This window comes from Pyxicephalus adspersus, chromosome 9 (assembly GCF_032062135.1).
Source record: "Pyxicephalus adspersus chromosome 9, UCB_Pads_2.0, whole genome shotgun sequence".
Taxonomy (NCBI): Eukaryota; Metazoa; Chordata; class Amphibia; order Anura; family Pyxicephalidae; genus Pyxicephalus; species Pyxicephalus adspersus.
This window is the reverse complement of record NC_092866.1, coordinates 535,531-557,127: the sequence shown is the minus strand read 5'-3', so window position 1 is coordinate 557,127 and position 21,597 is coordinate 535,531. Positions and strand designations below refer to the sequence as shown.

The window sequence follows — 21,597 nt, the reverse complement described above, 5'->3', positions numbered from 1 at the left end:
TCATGTGTCTCTGGGATGTAAGGGGTACGGGGGGGACCCGTCATGTGTCTCTGGGATGTACCCGGTACAGGGGGGACCCGTCATGTGTCTTTTGGTTGGTCCTTTACCAGGTGGACCAGAGGGAGTGATAGCTTCTAGCAGGTCCTGTCATTCATATTTTGCTGACTTGCACATGTTTCTCTTGCAGAAAGAGGTGGAAGCTGAGCTGGAGGTGTTGCTTGGACAGCAGGGGGCGGTAGAGAACAAGATGCTAGCACTGCAGAGGATGGGGTAAGTACCAATGGGTGTGGTCAGAATGAAAAGCTGGGGACTTGTCTTCAGCCCCCCGCATGGTGTCACATGATTCATCACATAGAGACATCCATATTGTGAGATGATAATCGCTTTCTCTCTTACCAGGCCCAATCTGCAGCTTATAGAGGGAGATGCCCAGCAGCTCTCCGGTATGATCACCTTTACCTGTAACCTGGCAGAGAATGTCAGCAGCAAAGTCCGGCAGCTGGACCTTGCTAAGGTATGTTCAAGGGATGAATACCCACTCCAGGGGCTGTAATGTGTCAGTGGGTGGGCAAGGAGCACCAAGTGTAGAGGGAATAAGGAAGCCAGCTCGTTTCACAGGGTAATGGCCTCCTCCTTCCTCAGGGCTGTATACCATTTCTATGCTGTAGGAATATCATAAGGAAGTTATATAACAATAATTGTGTTCAATGAAGAATTTCCCATGAATGAGGTTCTGCTGATTATGATGAAACCATAGCTGTGGTGCAGTATATTCCCGGCCTGTGATCTGCGTGCACTGTCTGGGTGAATTATCCAGGTCATGGTGGTCTCTTTTCTCTCCTGACTTGTCCTCCTTCACAGAGTCGCCTCTATCAAGCCATACAGCGAGCAGACGACATCTTAGATCTGAAGTTCTGCATGGACGGGGTGCAGACGGCCTTGAAAAATGAGGAATATGAGCAGGCCGCCGCACACATTCACCGATATCTGTGTTTGGATAAGTCTGTTATTGAGCTGAGTCGGCAGGGGAAGGAAGGTGAGGGCTATTCTTCTCATTGTGTCACCACTACTATATGGCATTCCATGAGAGTGAAGGAAACCTAATGAAGGGGGGTGATGGGGCATTTCTTTGTGATCAGCACATCCCACCTGTGTAAATTCCCCCACCTACTAGATTGTAAGCTCTCCAGGGCAGGGTCCTCTCCTCCTGTATCACTGTCTGTATCTGTCTGTCATTTGCAACCCCTGTTTATTGTACAGCGCTGCGTAATATGTTGGCGCTATATAAATCCTGTTTATTAATAATAATAATAATAATAATAATAAACATAGTGATCACACATTCCATACATCTCCAGATAATTCAGAAATAAAACTTCATTACTGACATCACCCACAGATACCACAGCCCCATCCTCTTCTATAAGGATGCTGAGTGTTGTCCAAAGGCAGCTCTTACCGTCCGAGTGCCAGAGACCTCATGTATGCAGTGCCAACATCAGCACAGGGTGTCCAGGATATTAGGGTTATAGGCCTGGTGTGTCCAGCATTTGATAATAGAGCCTTATAATGGTGCACACACAGACCATGGCGTCTGAATATCAATACAAGAACAGCTCATACCTAGACAATTGAAATGTTCCCATACAGGACAGATTCAACCCTGAAGATAATAATAGTTCCTTATAATGGTGCACACACAGACCATGGCATTGTTCTCTGCACAGCTCTATATACATAATAATAACAATATAGAGAGTAGTGAATATCAATACAAGAAGTTCAAACCTAGAAAATAGGAATGGCAGCTATCCGACATCCATCCCTGCAGGTAATATTAGTTCCTTATAATGGTGCACACACAGACCATGGCGTTGTTCTATATACATAAAAACAATAGTGACAATATTGAATAACAATACATGAACAGTTTATACTTGGACAATAGGAATGTTCCCATACTGGATACAGATAACATCCTACCCTGAAGGTAATAATAGTTCCTTATAATAGTGCACACACAGACCATGGCGTTGTTCTATATACATAATAACAATAGTGACAATATTGAATAACAATACATGAACAGTTTATACTTAGACAATAGGAATGTTCCCATACAGAATACAAATAACATCCCACAGTGCAGTTGCATGCTGAAGGAGAGCTATTACTGCAAAGACAAAATCACAGTAGATGAGCGCTGCCCCTGTGAGCTTACAATCTAGAGGATGGAGGGGTGGAGACGCAAGTTAAAGTGAATCCAAATTGTGAGCTGACATTCCTTTATTACAGAAATGACAGGCGATGTCTCTTGTAATTTAATAAACTTGTCTGCCTCTGTAGAATGTGATCCCGACACACCTTGGTGCCAGATATGAATTATTATCATATAGTGCCAACATATTATGCAGGGCTGTACAAAGTCCATGTGACTTGCTGTTCCTTTAAAGGAGCTCACAATCTAATGTCCCTATCATAGGCTTTAATACAGTCTTAAGGACAATTTTAGGGGAAGCCAACTAACCTAAATGCATGTTTTTGGAATGTGGGAGGAAACCAGAGAGCGTGGAGGAACCCCACACAGACACAGGGAGAACCTGCAAACTCCATGCAGCTAATGTCCTGACCTAGATTGATTCCAATCCTTGAAAAGCATGGGTGCAGAAAGGGGGGGGGGGTAATTTGGTTCAGATTTTAGCTAATGAAGCAAAGATTCCAGCAGGGAGAGTTGGTGGGGGGAGGCGGGTGTACATCGGTCTGGAGAGTCATTATATTTGCTTGTAAAGGAGGATAGGAAGTCTTGGATAGGGAATGGGCGGAGGAGATCAGGAGGGCACAGGTCTGCTGTAACATGTGACTGGTCTTGTTTTAGGCAGTATGATCGATGCCAATCTTCAGCATCTGCAGGAGGCAGAAAAGCAGCTGAAGGTTCTCGTCACTGACAAGTTTAATGCTGCAACCAAAGCCGGAGACCTGCCGCAGGTGGAGAGGTTCTTTAAGATATTTCCATTGCTCGGGCTGCACGAGGAGGGAATTAGCAAATTCTCTGCATACCTCTGCCATCAGGTAAAGCACGGCCGTCCTATCCAGTATTATTGTAGAACAAATTGTTGTCATTGGGAATATGAGATAAAAAAAATGTAATCTTAATCCTGTGATTGGCTGACCTGCCGGGGACTGAATCACTCTCATTGGTCCAGAATGTGACTGCATTATCACTGAGCCTGTTCTCTGCACCCTGCAGGTGGCTATGAAAGCTGAAGAGAACCTGGCCCTGGCCCTGAGCTCGGAAAGCCAGGAGAGGAGAGCAGCACTTATATTTGCAGACACGCTCACTCTGCTCTTTGAAGGTTTGTCTTTATTACAAATGTTTTTATGACACCACAGTACATAACGGCCTGGAATATGAAATCTGATTCATTCTCTGTCCAGGTATTGCCAGAATAGTGGAAACTCACCAACCCATCCTGGAAACTTACTATGGCCCGGGGAGGCTGTACATGCTCATCAAACATCTGCAGGCTGAGTGCGACCGCCAGGTGGAGAGAATTGTGGACAAATTCATTCAACAGAGAGATTATCAGAGGAAGGTGAGGAAATGATGGAGGAGGGAGGAGCCCAATCAGAGGAAGGCGGGGAAATGATGGGGGAGCCCAATCAGAGGAAGGTGAGGAAATGATGGAGGACAGGGAGGAGCCCAATCAGAGGAAGGTGAAGGAGCCCAATCAGAGGAAGGTGAGGAAATGATGGAGGAGGGAGGAGCCCAATCAGAGGAAGGTGAGGAAATGATGGAGGACAAGGAGGGGCAAATCAGAGGAAGGTGAGTAAATGATGGAGGAGGAAGGAGCCCAATCAGAGAAAGGTGAGTAAATGATGGAGGAGGGAGAAGCCCAATCAGAGGAAGGTGATGAAATGATGGAAGAATGGTAGACAGGGAGGTGCCAAATCAGAGTTGGGAGGCAATGGTGGGGATGATGAAGAACCCAATTATAGGGGAGTGAGGAAGACTAAGGGATATGAGGTGAAGGATCAGATTAAGGGAATGTACAAAGAGATGGGAAAGCTGAGGAGCAATCAGAGGAAGGGGATGAGAGTTAGAGGCAGGATGGTAAGCAGTCAATCTAAAGGACCAGGGGGAGAGATCGCTATGGTAAAGATGCCAATCAGGGAGGTAATGAAGAGTAATGGGGAACTGTTTGGAGACCAATCCAAAGCATAGGAGACAGTGGTGTCCAATCAAAAGAAGGAAATGGAGATGGGGATGGTGAGAGGTCCAATCAGAGGAAGGTGAGGAGAGATCAGGACAATGAGAAGTCCAATAAGAGGAAGTTGGGGAGAGGAGCCATAGGAAGTCTCGGTAGCAGCTCTGAACATTTTGTCAGATGGGGGCAGGTCAGGGGTAATTAGGGTAAATTCCGGGTTATTGTGTCATTGCTGTTCTTTTTTTTTTTGTCTCCCAGTTCCAGCAGGTACAGAACAGTATGATCAGATCCTCCACCATTGACAAGATTGAGCCCAGGTCAGTGAGACTCCCTGCTTGTGCATTATAGGGACCGATGACTGGAGCAATAATTATCTTCATTATATGCACACCAGATGTCGTCGTACTAAGATTTCCTACACTGGATTCTGTTTGTGCACTTCACTAGCTGAAACTTCATAGGGATTTCAAACAAACTGGTTCTTTATATGTGCATCAGATGATAGGAGTTCTCACTTGTACAGTATGTTGGATATATTGTGTAATGCCAATGCTATATACAAGAGTAATGAGAGAGCAGAGGGATTTTTGTGGCATAAAGTAAAGAATTTTACTGAACCAATATCACATTTTAAATAGATAGGTTTTGAAGTTTTGGCAATGAGATGACACCAGACAATTTATAATCTAGCATAAGCGTAGTTAGAGAGCACAACCTGCCCATCAATGCCATTGATTACATATCCAACGTAATAGATGCAGCTGTTTAGGTTTACCCAACGCATTTTACCCAAAGATAGGCTTCCTCAGGGGTATTATGAGGCTTGGAAAGAAGTCCAGAGGTAGATTTTTAGAATCTTAGTCTAGCAGTTAGTTTTGGAAAGAGAATTAGGTCAACACCTTAAGGAGGTCACCTAAGATCTGTGGCGAAGCCAGGAGGGTGTCTAGATGCTCTCTGGCTTTGCCACAGATCCTATGGGACCTTGTTTAGGCGTTGACTTCATTCTCCTTCTAAAACTAACTGCCAACCCTGCCTGGGTTGGTTCATACTAAGAATCTTCCTCTGGACATCCATATTTCGCTCATAATGTAATGTACATATGTCAGAAACTTTCTCATGATGAATATTAAGACAGGGAAGTGGTCTCTATGGATTATGGATGTTCATTGTATCATATTCCAATAGTGTTTCCTGTATTTCAGAGATTTAGATCCCATCCTGGCTGAGGTGACCCTTATGAGCGCCCGTACAGAACTCTATATGCGCTTTATCAGGCGCCGGGTAACGTCAGATTTTGACGTTGGGGATTCAGTAGCGGCTGAAGAAGTCAAACAAGGTATTTCTCTTGCTCCTGATTAATAATACAACTCTCTCATTGTCACTAGAACAGAGTCCCCAGTAATAGAACCGTCTCATATTAGTACATAATATTCTGCCTTCCTCTTCTGTCATTGTAGAACATCAGCAGAGCCTGGACAAGCTGCTCAAACATTGTTTACTGAGCCGGACAATGCAGGAGCTGATCGGGTATTACATCACCATGGAGGAGTATTACATGAGAGAGTCTGTCAATAAGGTGATTAGGGGTTAGGGTGCACAATACATCATGATCAGAATAAAACATATGGGAAGGAATAGCAGTTCCCATTCTATCTACACAATGACACTAGGTTATAGAATGACACCTTCCATGTCTGGTTCCACCACAGAGGTCAGTTACATTTTTACATAGTACTTCAGGATGAAAAAAGACATAAGTCCCTCAACTTCACCCACTAGGGAAATAAACATATTCCAGATATAAAACCCTAGGATAAAACCCTAATCCAGAGGAAGGCAAAAAAAAGTTTTATACCCCCTGGTACAATTTGCTCCAACAGGGGGCAAAAAAATTCCTTCCTTATTCTCTGAGGCAATCGGATGTTCCCTGGATCAGCAGTCTCTGTTATTTTTACTTTAAATCCTTAATCCCCAGTTATATTCTGTGCTTCTAGAAATCATCCAGCTTTTTCTTAAAGCAATCTATAGAACTTGCTGAAACTTCTATCTGAGGGAGCCGATTCCACATTTTCAAAGCCCTTACAGTGAAGAATCCCTTCCTTATCCGGAACTTAAACTTCTTTTCCTCCAGACACAAAGAGCGCCCCCTTGTGCTTTGTAATGACATTACAGTAAATTATGGAGAGTTCTCTATATGGACCATTTAAATATTTATACAGGGTGATCATATCCTACCATATACGTCTCTTCTCTGGGCAATGAATGTTACAGGGAGGCTTAAGGAGATACAACAGAATATTAGGAGGACCGATAGCAGCAATGTCATAAAAGCATAATAAGCAGCAATGCCATTATAATACTGTCCTCCTTTCCCCAAAATGACAAACAATATCTAATGGCTCTGCACAGCGTGATGTGAATCCATGAACAGAGGTTCCCTTATCATATCATTGCTGAATTTCATTGTTTTAGCACCCCCAGACACGAATATTCTGTCTCCTGATGGTGATTGGATCTCATTGATGATGATATTGGGGACGGGGGTAGGAACAAGGAGACCCAATATTTAATGATAGCTTTTATTTCATCCGACATGGCTATCACTGAATATTTCAGGGTCCCTAGGACAAGAAGTCCCTGAATTGTTCTTCTGATGATCCTTCATCTTTTTCAGGCCGTGGCCATGGATTCGTATGAGCGGGGTCAGCTGACCTCCAGTATGGTGGACGACGTCTTCTACATAGTAAAGAAATGTATCGGGCGCGCTCTGTCCAGCTCCAGCATTGACTGTCTGTGCGCAATGATTAACCTCTCCACCACCATGATGGAGGGAGATTTCCGGTAAGATTGGACTACACATCCTCGGGTTTGTACAAGAGGGGCTAACCTATTTATCCAAAGAAGCCAATACCTGGGGAACATCTACTGTATAAAACATAATTTAATTATTTGGCTTTGTGCCATAATTAACGAGAAGCTTTGCTTTGAGTATAAAACCCATTACTGTGTGGGTGTCCTGTACATCTCATTGGACTGCTCAGGACTCGGGGACTGCCATCATTGTAATACTGAAATAGGAGGGGGGTCCCAATCTCCAGCCTTCTGACCGGCACGACAGTCCTGGACACAGCTAGGGGTCTGCTCTGGATATATTGAGTTCAGCTACAACGGCTTCCTTGTCTTTATCTGCAGCAGATTTCAGCTGTGTGTGCAGGCATCATGGTCACCTGACCTTACAATATGGCTGCTGATTGGTGATAACCGGCCCCTAATCCCCAGCCATAGGCTGCTTACAGACATATACAAGAAAACATAAAGGAAAGAAGGGCGTTTTATGGCGTGCAATTTATTTCATATTTACTTATTGGTATGATACATAAATGCCAAGACATAACATGCAATAAATAGACGTATGGCAGAAAGATATGTGATTGGGGCTCCGTATAAACAATTTGTGGTATACAGGTATAACCGTGAACGGACGTTAGTTAATACAATCTCCTATTTGGTGATCACATAAAAGGTACCGTCGCCTCATCCCGACGCGTTTCGCTGATTGGCTTCCTCAGGGAATTCTTAGAGACTTTTAACTGATTAATAGAACATTGGCAAAGAGAGAAATACTTAATTCATAAAATTGATCACATTATCCATATACTAAAGCAATCACATTGCCAATATAAGAGATAAGGGAAGGATACATGGAAAGTATACAATTTATATTCCGAATGATTTTGGTATGGAAATAATACTTGTATATAAATGTATCATATAAGGATTTGCTGCCGGGTCATTCGAGACATAGATGCCGTCTTATTGTGTCGCTGTATATATGTATGATGTATGATATTTATTGTATATATGTATGATGTATGATATTTATTGTATATATGTATGATATATATATATATATATATATATATATATATATATATATATATATATATATATATATATATATATATATATATATATATATATATATATATATACACAATAAATATCATACAAATAAACAATAAATATACACATATGTATGACGTATGATATTGTGTATATGTGTATGTATGGTATGATATTTATTGTATTTATGTGTATGATATATTTATTGTAACAGGGCTGACTCAAAATTAGTTGACAGAATAAAAAGGAAAAGCTCAATCTTCTTCTTTGCCTGATTTTTACTGCTTACAGACATACAGGGCGTCCCAAAAGTCACTCGCACTTCCTTTTTTCTATTTGGTTCCAGGTATCATTCGGTGAGACTCGAGGGTTTGCAGTTTTTGGCTCACCAATTGACAGACAAGACGTTTTTCAGTCCCTAACTGCAGTTCAGGCTTTGAGAAGCTTTATGGCCGTCGCATTGCTCCGAACGGTAACCCGATTTACACTATCCAAGCGCTGCGGGTGGTTTTGGTAATGGTGTAGAGTGATTCACACATTTTCACATGAGCTTTAGAATCTTCCGCTTGAAGTTTTTATTTGAAGTCGGTACAGATAGAGCTTTATCACACTCCGAACCATCTGCTGAATCAAGCTTTTGTTGATGCGGAGTTCCAGTGCAGCCCTCCGGATTTTCCCTGCTTCAGGAGTTCAGTGTTCATGTATTGAATTCTTCTTGTTCATCGGTGGTGGTAGTAGCCGGCTTCCGCTGTTTCTGTTTCCTGCCATGGATAGCGTAAACTGTGTTATGCGTTGGAGCAGTGTGACAGCCATAAATGTCAGATGGCGAGCCAAGGGAATGAAAGAAATACTGCAAAGTCTAAGTTGTCATATACTGATTGGCTCGAGTCTCTCCGAATGAAACCTGGAACCAAAAAGAAGAAAGGAAGTGTGTTGTGACTTTTGGGACGCCCTGTATATCGGTGGTGATTGGGAACATTTCTAGAGGAATTCCGGGGCTGTGCTTGTTGGTTTCCTGGCTGTGTTACCCTTCTTCTATGGGAAGGGGGTCTAACCCATCCTCCATGTACCCCCACCTGTTGTGTTTTATCCTGATGAGCCTTCCTGTTCCTTTTCTCTCTCCATCACCGCAGGGAGGTTCTGTGTAACAAGCTGAGAATGGGCTTCCCGGCCACCACATTCCAGGACATCCAGCGTGGAGTCACCAGTGCAGTGAATATCATGCAGAGCAGCCTCCAGCAAGGGAAGTTCGATACGAAGGGCATAGAGAGTAACGATGAGGCCAAAATGTCCTTCCTGGTAAGCGGGGGGACTTTGTGATGGGACCTGGGAGCTCTGACTGCTGAACTGATTGTATTGAATTCTTCTTGCAGATTTCTCTCAATAACGTGGAGGTTTGCAGTGAGAATATTATGACTCTGAAGAAGAACCTGGAGGTAAGTCCGGATTTCTATAACGAGGAGGAAGGACACAGCAGTGGCTTGTTATTCGGGGGCAGCAGGGTACTTGAAGGTTTCCCACTCTCTGTTTGCTGGGCTGCAGGTGACGTGCAGCTTTATTTCCTGACCTGCGGCTGAGGTGATGCGGCTTTTTATTTTGGACTCCTGCAGTGGCATTGCCGTCAGAGAGTGGAGAATCAGCAGCTAGGAAATCATTTATTATCTAATATCTTCCCCCCTTCGCTCATCATCCTTTGTGACTTCCTTCTAGAATGACTGCAGGAAGTTGTTTAATCCGGAATCCGGAGGTGAACAAGCCAAGGCCAAGATTGACAGCTGCTTATCCGATATGGCGTCCGTGTCTAACAAATTCCGAGACCTCCTGCAGGTAATTCTGCGCCCCCCCCCCTCTTCCCAGCATGCTATTGGTTCTCCCCATTCCCTGCTGACCCTCTGTTATCCCCGACACAGGAGGGGCTGGGGGAATTAAACAGCACAGCAGTCAAACCACAAGTCAAGCCTTGGATTAACCTCTTCCTGTCTGTATCACACAACATTGAGGAGGTAAGTTCATGCTGATAGGAAGTTGGGGGTCACCATGTTTGGAAGTTTCAGTTCCTTATTCTGTTATTTTCATTAGGAGGAATTTAACGACTATGAAGCCAATGACCCCTGGGTGCAGCAATTCATAGTGAACCTGGAGCAGCTTATGGCTGAGTTCAAGGTGAGTACAAAGCTGCTCTGCCCAGCCTGTTGTTGGGGTTATGACCGTTCTCTGCCCCCAGCCTGTTGTTGGGGTTATGACCGTTCTCTGCCCCCAGCCTGTTGTTGGGGTTATGGCCCCCAGCCTGTTGTTGGGGTTATGACCGTTCTCTGCCCCCAGCCTGTTGTTGGGGTTATGATCATTCTCCGCCCAGCCTGTTGTTGGGGTTATTCCTGGTTGTGAATTTTCCTGTGACAACTCTCTCTGCAGGCCGGACTCTCCCCCATCATTTATGAGAATCTCACAAGTCTGCTGACCAGTCTCATTGCTATGGAGCTGGAGAAGGTGATTCTGAAGTCTACATTCAGCCGGGTAAGGCCAAACATTTATCTGACTGATAAAGGATTGAATCTTTATTGGATATTATCGGAAAGTTTGTATAGGGGCCACAAATCCTAATATAGGGCCCCTGCCAGCTTCCTCCAGAGAGGGTGAAACGTACATTGTTAGGGTGCATTTGGTGTAATCACCTCCATGGCTCATCCAATGACAATGAAGGCTGTGGGTGGAGGGGCTCTGCAAATATCAAAATACTTACAGGGATGGTGATAGGTGGACTGTCCATGGTAAACCCAATCAAAGGGGTGGGGCCAGGGGCTGGGGAGGGAGGGGCCAGGGGCTGGGGAGGGAGGGGCCAGGGGCTGGGGAGGGAGGGGCTTAGATGTAACCTGCAATATCTAAAGCTGGTAAAGTACTTTCTTTTAATAAAATAGGAATAGACTGCAGAGATGGAGACATAATCCTGCCCCTGTATAAATATATAAATGGTCCATATAGAGAACTCTCATACCCATTATTCACTGTAATGTCATTACAAAGCACAAGGGGGCGCTCTTTGAGGAAAAGAAGTTTAAGCTCCGGATAAGGATGGGAGGGAGGAGCGGCGGTAAATTCAAATAGATTTGTATTGGATTCAATAGAAAATATCTGTATTGAATCCAGTCCAAAGAAATCTTTATATAATATGTATATAACTATATATTTATATATTACACGTTACTGTACAGTTATATTACGGGTTTCACTAGTTTATTAACAGATTTTCTTTTTTTTTTATTTAAAGTTTATTATTTAATATTGGGGATATTATTAAGAATTATGGGCCTACAATATAAAATACATTTCCATGCACACTTTGGTAACACTTTTTGCATGAAAATACGGAGAGAATGCTAGGGGGGGGGTTAAGAATAAGCTGGATGAGTTCTAGCAGCACAGAATATAACTGGGGATAAAGGATTTAAAGATAACAGAGACTGCTGATCCAGGGAATATGTTTGCCTCATGGAATCGGGAAGGAATGTTTCCCCGTTGGGTTATACGGAATTATTTGCCTTCCTCTGGATCAGATGTCTATAGGGTTTCATTTCTGGGATGTTCATTTTCCTGGTGGGTGAACCTGATAGACTTTATTCTATATTCACCCTGACTATATAAGTATGTAAGATGGTATTGGATTGTCCTCCAGTCAGGGAGGCGGGGTCTGTTTCACTTGCTGCAGCTTCTAATGCACAGCAGCTCACAGTCTGTGGTAATTTCATCCCAGGGGTGAAGCCGTTACCACTGCACAAGTCTAAGGGGCAGATTTAGGATTTGAAATGTTATATCAGATAGCGGATTGTTTATCTGTGTTCATGTCCTTCGTGTAGCTTGGTGGTCTGCAATTTGACAAAGAACTCCGCTCCCTCATCGCTTATCTCACCACAGTCACCACATGGACCATCCGAGACAAGTTTGCCCGACTTTCCCAGATGGCGACAATCCTGAATTTGGAAAGGGTAAGGGGACCGCGGTGCTGTGGATTTGGGTATTTCAGGGTGGCCGGTTCCTTTAGTTCCATTGAAGGAGACAAAGCTCCATTCAGGGTGGATGGGATCTCTGCGGAGAGGCAGCAATCACCTCATACAAACCATTGATAATGAAAGCAGCTCACCGCCACAGAGATTTCATCAGAGAAGAGACCCCCAGATCCTTTTAGCTGGGCCCACCACTCAAAATTCCCCGCTCACTGTGACTCCATATACCTGACCACAAACCCCCACCATCAAATTCTTGGTGCCCCCCTTCTTCCTAATTCCCTAACATAATGCACCCTTTAGTGGGGGGTCCCCTGGAGTTTTACCACTGAATGTGTTTTCTCTCTAGGTAACTGAAATCCTGGACTACTGGGGGCCCAATTCGGGGCCCCTCACCTGGAGACTCACTCCTGCTGAGGTCCGACAAGTTCTGGCATTACGGATAGACTTTCGCAGCGAAGACATCAAACGTTTGCGTCTGTAAATGATTCAATTATTGCAAAATAGGGGGCAGCTCACAGCTGGCCCTACACGGACACTTCAATCAGCTGGCTTTATTCTCTGCAGTCCCTTCTCCTGTACAATGATTTCTGTGCTCAGCTTGTATTATATTCCACAAAATAATAAATTTACATTTATTTTATACAAATATTATTAACAATTACAGAACCCCCAACATTCACCCGGAACTAGAAAGAATTTTGTTTGGTAGCAAAGAATTGGCTTTTTCCATGATTAATTCAGATCACCGATCACTGGGGCTCCTCTGTCCTCCATCACCGGGGGCCCCGAGCTGTACACAGAACGTCCTGGTATCCAGCTGTACAGAGTGCACACTGCATCGCTCCAGGCCCTGCACACAGATTGGACAGAAAGGACAATGGAAGAAATGTATCTCGGGGATCCCCCGTCACCCCACTGATCTCCATTGAGCTGGATTGGTGAAGGATATTGGGTAACGGGGCTCCCAAATGCCACCGGCCCAATCAGCATGGCCAGAAAATACCAAGAAGGCCAGAGCCCTGTCAGGGCAGTGAGGAGCTCAGACTGCCAATAAAAGGGAGCACCGACCTGCAGCCCCTCCCCATCACAGGTGCATGATCGGCCATTCCTTAAAGGCAAAGCTCACCCATCCTCTGCAGATTTATTGTGGCCAATCAGGGTACCCTAGGGCCACTTATACCCTAGTGACACCCCCCCCCCGGGATCGAGTGTGTTTAATATCACCCCGGCAACCTCCCCGGGACCAAGCGTGTTTAATATCACCCCGGAGACCTCCCCGGGACCAAGCGTGTTTAATATCACCCTGGTGACCTCCCCAGGATCAAGCCTGTTTAATAAAACCCCAGAGTTCTCCCTGGGACCAAGCATGTTTAATATCACCCCGGAGATCTCCCCGGGACCAAGCCTGTTTAATATCACCCCGGAGATCTCCCCGGGACCAAGCCTGTTTAATATCACCCCGNNNTGTTTAATATCACCCCGGAGATCTCCCCGGGACCAAGCCTGTTTAATATCACCCCGGAGATCTCCCCGGGACCAAGCCTGTTTAATATCACCCCGGAGATCTCCGCCACCTTCATGCTGAACTATTAGTGACAAAGGTTGGCATCGTTACGTCCCCTGGTGACATGAATGATATTCTCCTCCATCTTTTCTATACATTTCCTATAGGTGTGACACCCATGCAGGTTCCAGGGTCCCATTCCTGGATCCTTTATTTCCTCCCACCTCTATAGGCCGGGGTTACCTGTGTGCTCTCCAGCAATCTCTGGATGACGTTCTTCTGCTCCGGCTCCTTTGTTAGTATATAGAGGAAGCCGCCCCCTCCGGCCCCTGCCAGGCTCTGCCCATACACATGTGGCTCCAACGTGTCCATAATCCTGCGCACTGCCAGGGGCTCACAGCCGGGTGCCATGCACTTCTTCTGCTGCCAGTATGTGGACAGACACTGACCCAGCCGCCCCAAATCACCTGCAGGGAGAATATTACATTTCTGTATTGTCATCTTATTCACAGTAATGTCCCCCCAATGTGATCGTCCCCCAACATTTCCAATATGGAAACAAGTATGGAGATGTCCCCATAACAGCCCAAGTCCCCTAGGAAGTCTTTCCACAAGATTTTGGGTTGTGTCTTTGGGGATTTGCCCCCCAATAGTGAGGTCAGGTACTGATGTTGGGTATTTGCCCCCCATTGGTGAGGTCAGGTACTGATGGTGGAGATTTGCCCCCTATTGGTGAGGTCAGGTACTGATGGTGGAGATTTGCCCCCCATTGGTGAGCTCAGGTACTGATGGTGTGGGGATTTGCCCCCTATTGGTGAGGTCAGGTACTGATAGATGAGAAGACCCGGCTCACCATTCTAATTCACCCCACCGGTGTTCCGTAGGGTTGAGTTTAGGGCTCTGTGCAGGACACTGGAGTTCCTCCTCACCAAACTGGTGCCCCCATGTCTTTATGGAGGGGGCTTTGGACCCCTGGGCACAGTCATGGGAGGGGCACCAAACCCCCAAGGCTGGATGAGTACAATTGTCTACAATGTCTTTGTATGATGAGGGAATACCTGGACCCCTCACCTGGGTGACATCACTTCAGGCAATCTGAGGGGGTCACATATATTTAGTCGCAGGGGTTTTCACTGATTTCCCCTATGAGCGATGTGGAATGTTGGCATGCAATGGATATCGCAGTGCTGTGGTCTGGGTATGATGGAGATCTCACCAGCTCGGAAGGCCTTGGCACACAGCTCGGCATTGCTCACCAGAGCGTCCACATTCAGCATGATATCTGGAAGGCGAGCGTACCAATTCCGCAAAACATCCTGAAAGGAGAAACCAAAGATTGTCCTGACTGGGAACACCGGAGCCCCCTGAGAGGTGCTGCCATGGCACAGAGCTCTACAGGAAATGGGCTCCCAGTGCCCCCCAGTGATATAAAGAGGAATTACTAACTGGGAGTTCTGGATAGAAGAGTTGGAACCACAGCTACAGAAAGCCAATAGAACATTTCCTATTGTAATAAATTTACACTATGCCCCCCGATTGGCAGATTTGTGTAGAGAAATACACTGGCTTGTTCCTGTGAGGTAAGTGGGCGATGAGGGTCACTTACCTGCAGAAGATTGCGGGCCAGCCGCGTCTTCCCAGTGTACACCAGGAGGAGATGTTTGTTGATGGTTTCCACAAACCCCTCGGGAAGTTCAATCAGTTCCACCATCACCTGAAGGGGCAGCTCAGGAGCAGAGCGTCCAATCTTCACCCCTGGAATAAGCCCCCCGACCTGGTCCTGCCAGCCCCCGCCTGAAAGAAGACCCCGATCACTATACACAGTGTGCTGGCTGCTATACAACGAGACAGCCCACCATCACTCACCTGTAGTAAGGACCTGTTCCAGGTGCAGCACTGCATGAATCAGAGATGGGGCATCAGCCGAGCGTCCAGACACCTCATAGAGGACGGCCATGACCGTTCCGGCCAGAATACTGCTGGTACCTGCAGAGAGAGCTCATGTGATGACCAGAGGGGGGCAGCACTGAGGGGGTCACATCTCTGTCTTTAAATGATGGGGGGAGGGGGGGAGGGGTGTTCCAGACTACTGGCACCACCATATTCTACAAGCTGATCAGAATCGTAGAATATATGATATCTGCACCATTCCCATTGCAAGGCAACTCCACATTAGAAGAGTTTTGGGTTGATGATTCTGAGATCATTCGGAGTTCCTGATCAGGTACATTGCAGCTGCAACTGACCTGACTGTAACCTGCACCTGGGATTTGTGTTTCCATAGACACTCCATAGAAGATAATGCAAAGTCACTGGACATCTACAGGCTGACAATGCTGCTGCTAAATGACAGGCATTGGCTTGGTGTTGTCAGCCTACAACAGGAAGTGCTGCTTCGGGATTTCCAGGTAAGGAAGTTTGCAGCCAATTTCCAGAAAATTACAAAAAAGGGAATGACGTCAACATTCACATAAATACATCTGAATGACTCCGGCCTGTAGCGGATCAGCAGGGGTGGGGTTTTGGGGGGGAGGAAACCCAGTTTGTCGCTCACCCAATCCAGATCCATGTGGCAGATAGGACCACGTCTGCAGCTCGAAGCCACCGCCATACTTTTCAGTGAGCTGCTCAGGCAGGGCTTGCTCTGATATCATCTCCACGGTCCCCGAGCAGATGAAGGCAGCTTTAAGCAACGCCCCTGAGGAGGTGAAGACAACGAGGTTAGCCACACCCACAATGAAACATTCCCCTGAGGAGCCCCAATATGGAGGTCACCTGGAGCCTGCGGCTGGCAGTAATCCTGCAGGTCATAAAAGCTGTGACAGGTCAGCTGCGTCTGAAGATCCAGTCCACGGGGGCCACTGGTACTGCACAGACGAAGATGTGGCTCCAGAATCCTCCTGGCCCGAGCGCCTATAGGTCTCTGACCATCAACCAGAACTGCCACGTTTACCACAGCGCCTCCATGTTCATAGGTAATGGGTGGGGTGTCACTCCAGCCCCCTAACATTGTACAGAAGAGTAATGAATAACGGAACATTTTCACATCTGAATCTCTGAGTCCGATTACTCACCAGACATGTCAATGCGGGCCGGGCACTCCGCGGTCACCCATTGTCCCGGGGCCGGCGGCTTCTTCTCACCAATAGACACAAACTGGAAGGATGACATCACTGCTCGGCGGATTAGGATTTGCTCCGCCCCTTCATAGTGACGAGCTGCGCGCAGGAGTAGAGCCGGTCTGCAGGAGAAAAAAGCCCAAATAGATGAAATGCATTTCAAAATGGCTGCCAAGATCCGTAATAAACAACTCCAACACTCCATTTCCTGTACTACAGACTAGCCATGGACTCTCTCCCCCTTGTGCAAGGTGACTGGTCTGGACTCCGCCCACTGTAGTTCGCCGCTGGCAGCCTGTTGTAGATAGACATGCATGGGATACCTTAGCTCGGTGAAGTCTTGGCGACTTTTATATGGTAAAATTTGGGTGTAAGGGCGATAGAGGCTTGGAATGCATTTTTTGGAGGAGTCTTTGAATGTCCAATATTGATGTCTGTGTGTTCAGTTCCTGCCAGGCCTGCAGAATGTTGTTTCTTCTGCAGATTATTGCACTTACCTGCTGAGCCATTTCTGTCTCTCCTCGGCCATCAGTCCCACTCCCTGAGCAATGTCTCCCTTCTCCAGCAGCAGATAAGCAGGGGCCCAGGCTTTATTAGCCGCTGGCCCACTTCTCAGGCCTCCCTCTCCAGCCGCCATGCAGCCCAGAAGGTCGGCGATACAGGCCAGGGCTCGTGCAGCCACTCCGGCGTCTTCAGTCCTTGAGGCCACTATAACAAAGAGACTTGGTGAGTACAACTCAGACCACATGAAGAAGACGTCAATCTATAGATGGCCTCACCATTGTCCAGTGTGTCCAGCAGTCTTTGGGAGGTGCCCTCCTGCACGGCTGCCCGTATGATGGGCATTAGACTTCTCTCCTCCCTGCCCAGCAGAATTCTGTTCACCTTTTCCATGGCTTGGCTAAAGAACACCTCCCTGCGGGCCTGCAGCGACCTCTCCTGATCCCGATGTTGCCGAATCTGTTGCCAGGACATTCGCCAAGAACTGCACCAACGTTGCCTCCAGCTTTCACATTCTGCCCTGCAAGTCCCTGAACGCAGGAACCAGAGGACGTCCCCAATGCCCAGAGACTCGCTGGGGTGAAGGACAGGAAAGAGGGGGGCAGTCAGAACGCTGCACTCACTACTATGGTGCTCAGAACCCCAAAGATCACGCTCACTGCAAGATATAATGGGGGAGGTAAGGTGAGGAAATCTGACAAATATAAACCAAGGAGTGAATCTGTCCATTCCACTCACCTGATCCCCGTCCTCTGGAAAAACTCCTCCCAGGGAATGTTCAGGTAGGTGGGTGATCCACCCTGGAGGGACAGCAGAGAGTTATGAGATTCTTCCAAATAAAGTTGATTTAAAGGCTCACAGAGGACAAGTGATGTATGAGATAATTCTAGTATGGGCAGATTCAGGGTCAGCAGAGTGCAAATCAGTACAGGTAACCAAGAATGACCAAAGGTCATGGAGGGGAACAGGGGACGAGTGAGGGGATGGGGGACGGGTGAGAGGGATGGGGGACGAGTGAGGGGATGGGGGACGAGTGAGGGGTACACAGGATAAGTGAGTGAGGGGTACGGAGGATAAGTAAAAATCACAGAGGACAAGGGAGGGTCATTGAACATCTATCACGTGACAACTGTTACCTGCAGTCGGTCGTTGGCCCCCAGAAGGCTGTACACCGTCAGGGAAAGGTTCTGGATACGAATTGGATGGGATTGGAGGATGACATCACTAAGATGGTTCCCGCGTAACCCAGCTGCTCCCTTGGGGTCGATGCCAGTCAGAAGACACCCTTTGCCCACATGAAGAGGACCCTATAAAAAGAGCTTGGTGTAGGAGGGCATGGCATGGCTCATTTATTTATCACCAAGACAACTTACCTGCAGGTAACAGTTCTGTATGGCACTACCCTGACACAGAGTCACCTCCTCGCTCAGCACACTGTTCATCACACAGCTCCCCTCTTCTATCAGATCAGGATACTAAAAATAGGGAAAATAATGCACTGAGCACCCAACAAAACTCTGACCTCCACCCCAAACATTCCTATCACTGGGCCTTTATCCTCAGCCCCAGGTACCAAGGATCCACCAACCAAGAATCCCGTCATTTACCTCATTCCCAGCTCCCCAAATAATAAATCCAATATTTAAGGGTCTCCTATTCTTATCCCAGGTTCCCCATCCCTATCATTTGTCTGTTATCCTCACCACCCCCATGTCCTCAGGATCCTAACCCCTTATTCCAGGCCTTATCCCCAGGCCCCTCATCACTGGGTCTATCTCCCAATCCCTGGACCCTGATCCTCATCCTGGTGTCCTCTAAATCTATTCATAGGTCCCCCATCCTCATCACACTCATTGCCCTCCAACCCCATCTCCCCCCTCACATACCGTGACAGATGAATGCACCATCTTCTTCCCATGGACTCCGTGTGCTGCAGCTTTTATCAGGCCGGTGATGTGATGGCGAGAGCACAAAGACAAATACTCGTAGCTTCCGTCCGGGAGGTACACTGCACGGGATACAGGAGAGCGTCACCCACCCGCAGAGTACAGGGAAGCGTCGCCCACCCACAATATACAGGAGAGCGTCACCCACCCGCAGAGTACAGGGGAGCGTCACCCACCCGCAGAGTACAGGGGAGCGTCACCCACCCACACAGTACAGGAGAGCGTCACCCACCCGCAGAGTACAGGGGAGCGTCGCCCACCCACAATATACAGGAGAGCGTCACCCACCCGCAGAGTACAGGGGAGCGTCTTCAACACACAAGTCTGCGTCCCCCCCCATACAATACAAATCTGTCCTTACATATCCCCTCAAGACAAATCTGTCCTTACATATCCCCCTAACACAAATCTGTCCTTCAATACCCCCATTACAACACACGTCTGCCCCTTTTTACCCAGATACCATCACACACACAAATCTGCCCCCTGTGCCCCAATTCATGTGAATGACACCATACATTCCCCCGTCCTCCAATCACAGATCAGACCCTCTACTTGGGGAAATATGGATAAAGCCATTGCTTGTGTATAGCAAAGAATGCCAATGACCAGACGGCTTCAGAATTCCGGATCTGAATAATTTAAGGTCAATGCCTCAGGCAGGCAAGGGAGAAGAACCTCTCACCAATGGCAGCCATCACATCCCCCAGTACAGATTGCTTTGTTTCAGACAAAACTTTTACTTCCTGATATAAATGGAGGTGAAATGATTGGTCGGATTTTTACTGCTGAAAAATAGATTTCTTCACTTCCTGTCCTGACAACAACAGTTTCACCAGACAGGAAGTGATAGGAATTCTCAGCAGCATTACAAAGATGAAGCTAAATGTACAGTGAAATGGTGAGAATTGTTGGGAATACAAAGCAGATGAAATCTCCCCATTCTGCAGACACTGCGCCCAGGTATTGGAAGGTGATATTTAAATAAATTGTTGGGGGAGTTTTACCCCCCCCCTGGGGTTGGACAACTAATAGGGGCCGGAGAGATTACTGGGCTACAATGGGTCTTCTATACCCAAATCTTTACATACAACACCCTGACCATACAAATTTGTACCGAAGAGGACCTGTCACCAACACTGCACAGAAACCAGAAGCAGTTTGTGCCCAAATAAACTTAGATGAGATTACGTTAGGCCTGTCAGTGTAATTCATCCTGCCTGTACAATGCCCAGAAAAGATCCTATAAACAGAACTGCCAATTACATTGTGTTATCCACCCTCTAATGACCCTCCATACCTTCAATGTGTCGTCTTACAGTCCATACAGCATTAGGGTTACCGGGCAGCTCTGACACGGCCATTTCAGACACCTAAAAGAAAGAAAATTGTCATTAAAAAACTCTGACCCTTCAATGGGCAGCTGGGTGTGTAAGGCTTAGTACACATTAGGATTCTGTCGCCGGCATCTGCGTCCCCAACGTTCACACGCCAGGAGAAGCAGATGCCGGGCACCCCTGGAGGACCAGGTAAGACTTAAAAACCTTCAGTTCCACCCCCAGTGTGGCTCAAGGTTACCGATTTTGGTACTAAAAATTAACCCCAAGCAACACTGGGGAATACCGCCAGGGAGGTTAAAAGACGTATAAGGGGGGGGGATATGATCACCCTGTATAAATATATAAATGGTCCATATAGAGAACTCTGCAGAGTACAGGGGAGCGTCGCCCACCCACAATATACAGGAGAGCGTCACCCACCCGCAGAGTACAGGGGAGCGTCACCCACCCACACAGTACAGGAGAGCGTCACCCACCCGCACAGTACAGGGGAGCGTCGCCCACCCACATAGTACAGAGGAGCGTCGCCCACCCACAATATACAGGAGAGCGTCACCCACCCACAATATACAGGGGAGCGTCACCCACCCGCACAGTACAGGGGAGCGTCGCCCACCCGCACAGTACAGAGGAGCGTCGCCCACCCACAATATACAGGAGAGCGTCACCCACCCACACAGTACAGGGGAGCGTCACCCACCCGCACAGTACAGAGGAGCGTCACCCACCCACAATATACAGGAGAGCGTCACCCACCCGCACAGTACAGGGGAGCGTCGCCCACCCACACAGTACAGAGGAGCGTCGCCCACCCGCACAGTACAGAGGAGCGTCGCCCACCCGCACAGTACAGAGGAGCGTCACCCACCCACAATATACAGGAGAGCGTCACCCACCCGCACAATACAGAGGAGCGTCACCCACCCACACAGTACAGAGGAGCGTCGCCCACCCGCACAGTACAGAGGAGCGTCGCCCACCCGCACAGTACAGGAGAGCGTCACCCACCCACACTATACAGGGGAGCGTCACCCACCCACACAGTACAGGAGAGCGTCACCCACCCGCACAGTACAGG

At 47.3% G+C, this 21,597-nt stretch overlaps 3 protein-coding genes across 4 annotated transcripts in view; 1 reads left to right on the top strand and 2 right to left on the bottom strand.

Annotated features, from left to right (window-relative positions):
• Nucleotides 1–12,755, top strand: part of COG4 (component of oligomeric golgi complex 4) — a 15,551-nt gene extending 2,796 nt beyond the window's left edge. The window contains exons 2-19 of the mRNA XM_072422818.1: nt 188–270; nt 400–514; nt 862–1,036; nt 2,876–3,069; nt 3,248–3,353; nt 3,436–3,593; nt 4,464–4,522; nt 5,408–5,541; nt 5,663–5,781; nt 6,880–7,046; nt 9,242–9,407; nt 9,482–9,544; nt 9,819–9,935; nt 10,019–10,111; nt 10,188–10,271; nt 10,521–10,622; nt 11,960–12,088; nt 12,456–12,755. Of these exons, the coding sequence (XP_072278919.1) occupies nt 188–270; nt 400–514; nt 862–1,036; nt 2,876–3,069; nt 3,248–3,353; nt 3,436–3,593; nt 4,464–4,522; nt 5,408–5,541; nt 5,663–5,781; nt 6,880–7,046; nt 9,242–9,407; nt 9,482–9,544; nt 9,819–9,935; nt 10,019–10,111; nt 10,188–10,271; nt 10,521–10,622; nt 11,960–12,088; nt 12,456–12,590 (2,199 nt within the window). The 3' untranslated portion in view covers nt 12,591–12,755. The remainder of the gene's footprint in view (nt 1–187; nt 271–399; nt 515–861; nt 1,037–2,875; nt 3,070–3,247; nt 3,354–3,435; nt 3,594–4,463; nt 4,523–5,407; nt 5,542–5,662; nt 5,782–6,879; nt 7,047–9,241; nt 9,408–9,481; nt 9,545–9,818; nt 9,936–10,018; nt 10,112–10,187; nt 10,272–10,520; nt 10,623–11,959; nt 12,089–12,455) is intronic.
• Nucleotides 1–21,597, bottom strand: part of SF3B3 (splicing factor 3b subunit 3) — a gene marked incomplete at its 5' end in the record, with an annotated part of 43,206 nt that overhangs the window by 18,580 nt on the left and 3,029 nt on the right.
• The window catches only part of FCSK (fucose kinase), a 13,040-nt gene continuing 4,150 nt past the window's right edge, over nt 12,708–21,597 (bottom strand). For both annotated transcript variants that reach the window (XM_072422816.1, XM_072422817.1), the window contains 14 exons: nt 19,120–19,241; nt 18,607–18,708; nt 18,370–18,540; nt 17,972–18,033; nt 17,512–17,891; nt 17,230–17,440; nt 16,688–16,854; nt 16,389–16,616; nt 16,168–16,311; nt 15,480–15,599; nt 15,220–15,407; nt 14,830–14,929; nt 13,857–14,080; nt 12,708–12,959 (listed from right to left, as the gene is read on the bottom strand). In XM_072422816.1, the coding sequence (XP_072278917.1) occupies nt 12,852–12,959; nt 13,857–14,080; nt 14,830–14,929; nt 15,220–15,407; nt 15,480–15,599; nt 16,168–16,311; nt 16,389–16,616; nt 16,688–16,854; nt 17,230–17,440; nt 17,512–17,891; nt 17,972–18,033; nt 18,370–18,540; nt 18,607–18,708; nt 19,120–19,241 (2,327 nt within the window). In that variant the 3' untranslated portion in view covers nt 12,708–12,851. The remainder of the gene's footprint in view (nt 12,960–13,856; nt 14,081–14,829; nt 14,930–15,219; nt 15,408–15,479; nt 15,600–16,167; nt 16,312–16,388; nt 16,617–16,687; nt 16,855–17,229; nt 17,441–17,511; nt 17,892–17,971; nt 18,034–18,369; nt 18,541–18,606; nt 18,709–19,119; nt 19,242–21,597) is intronic.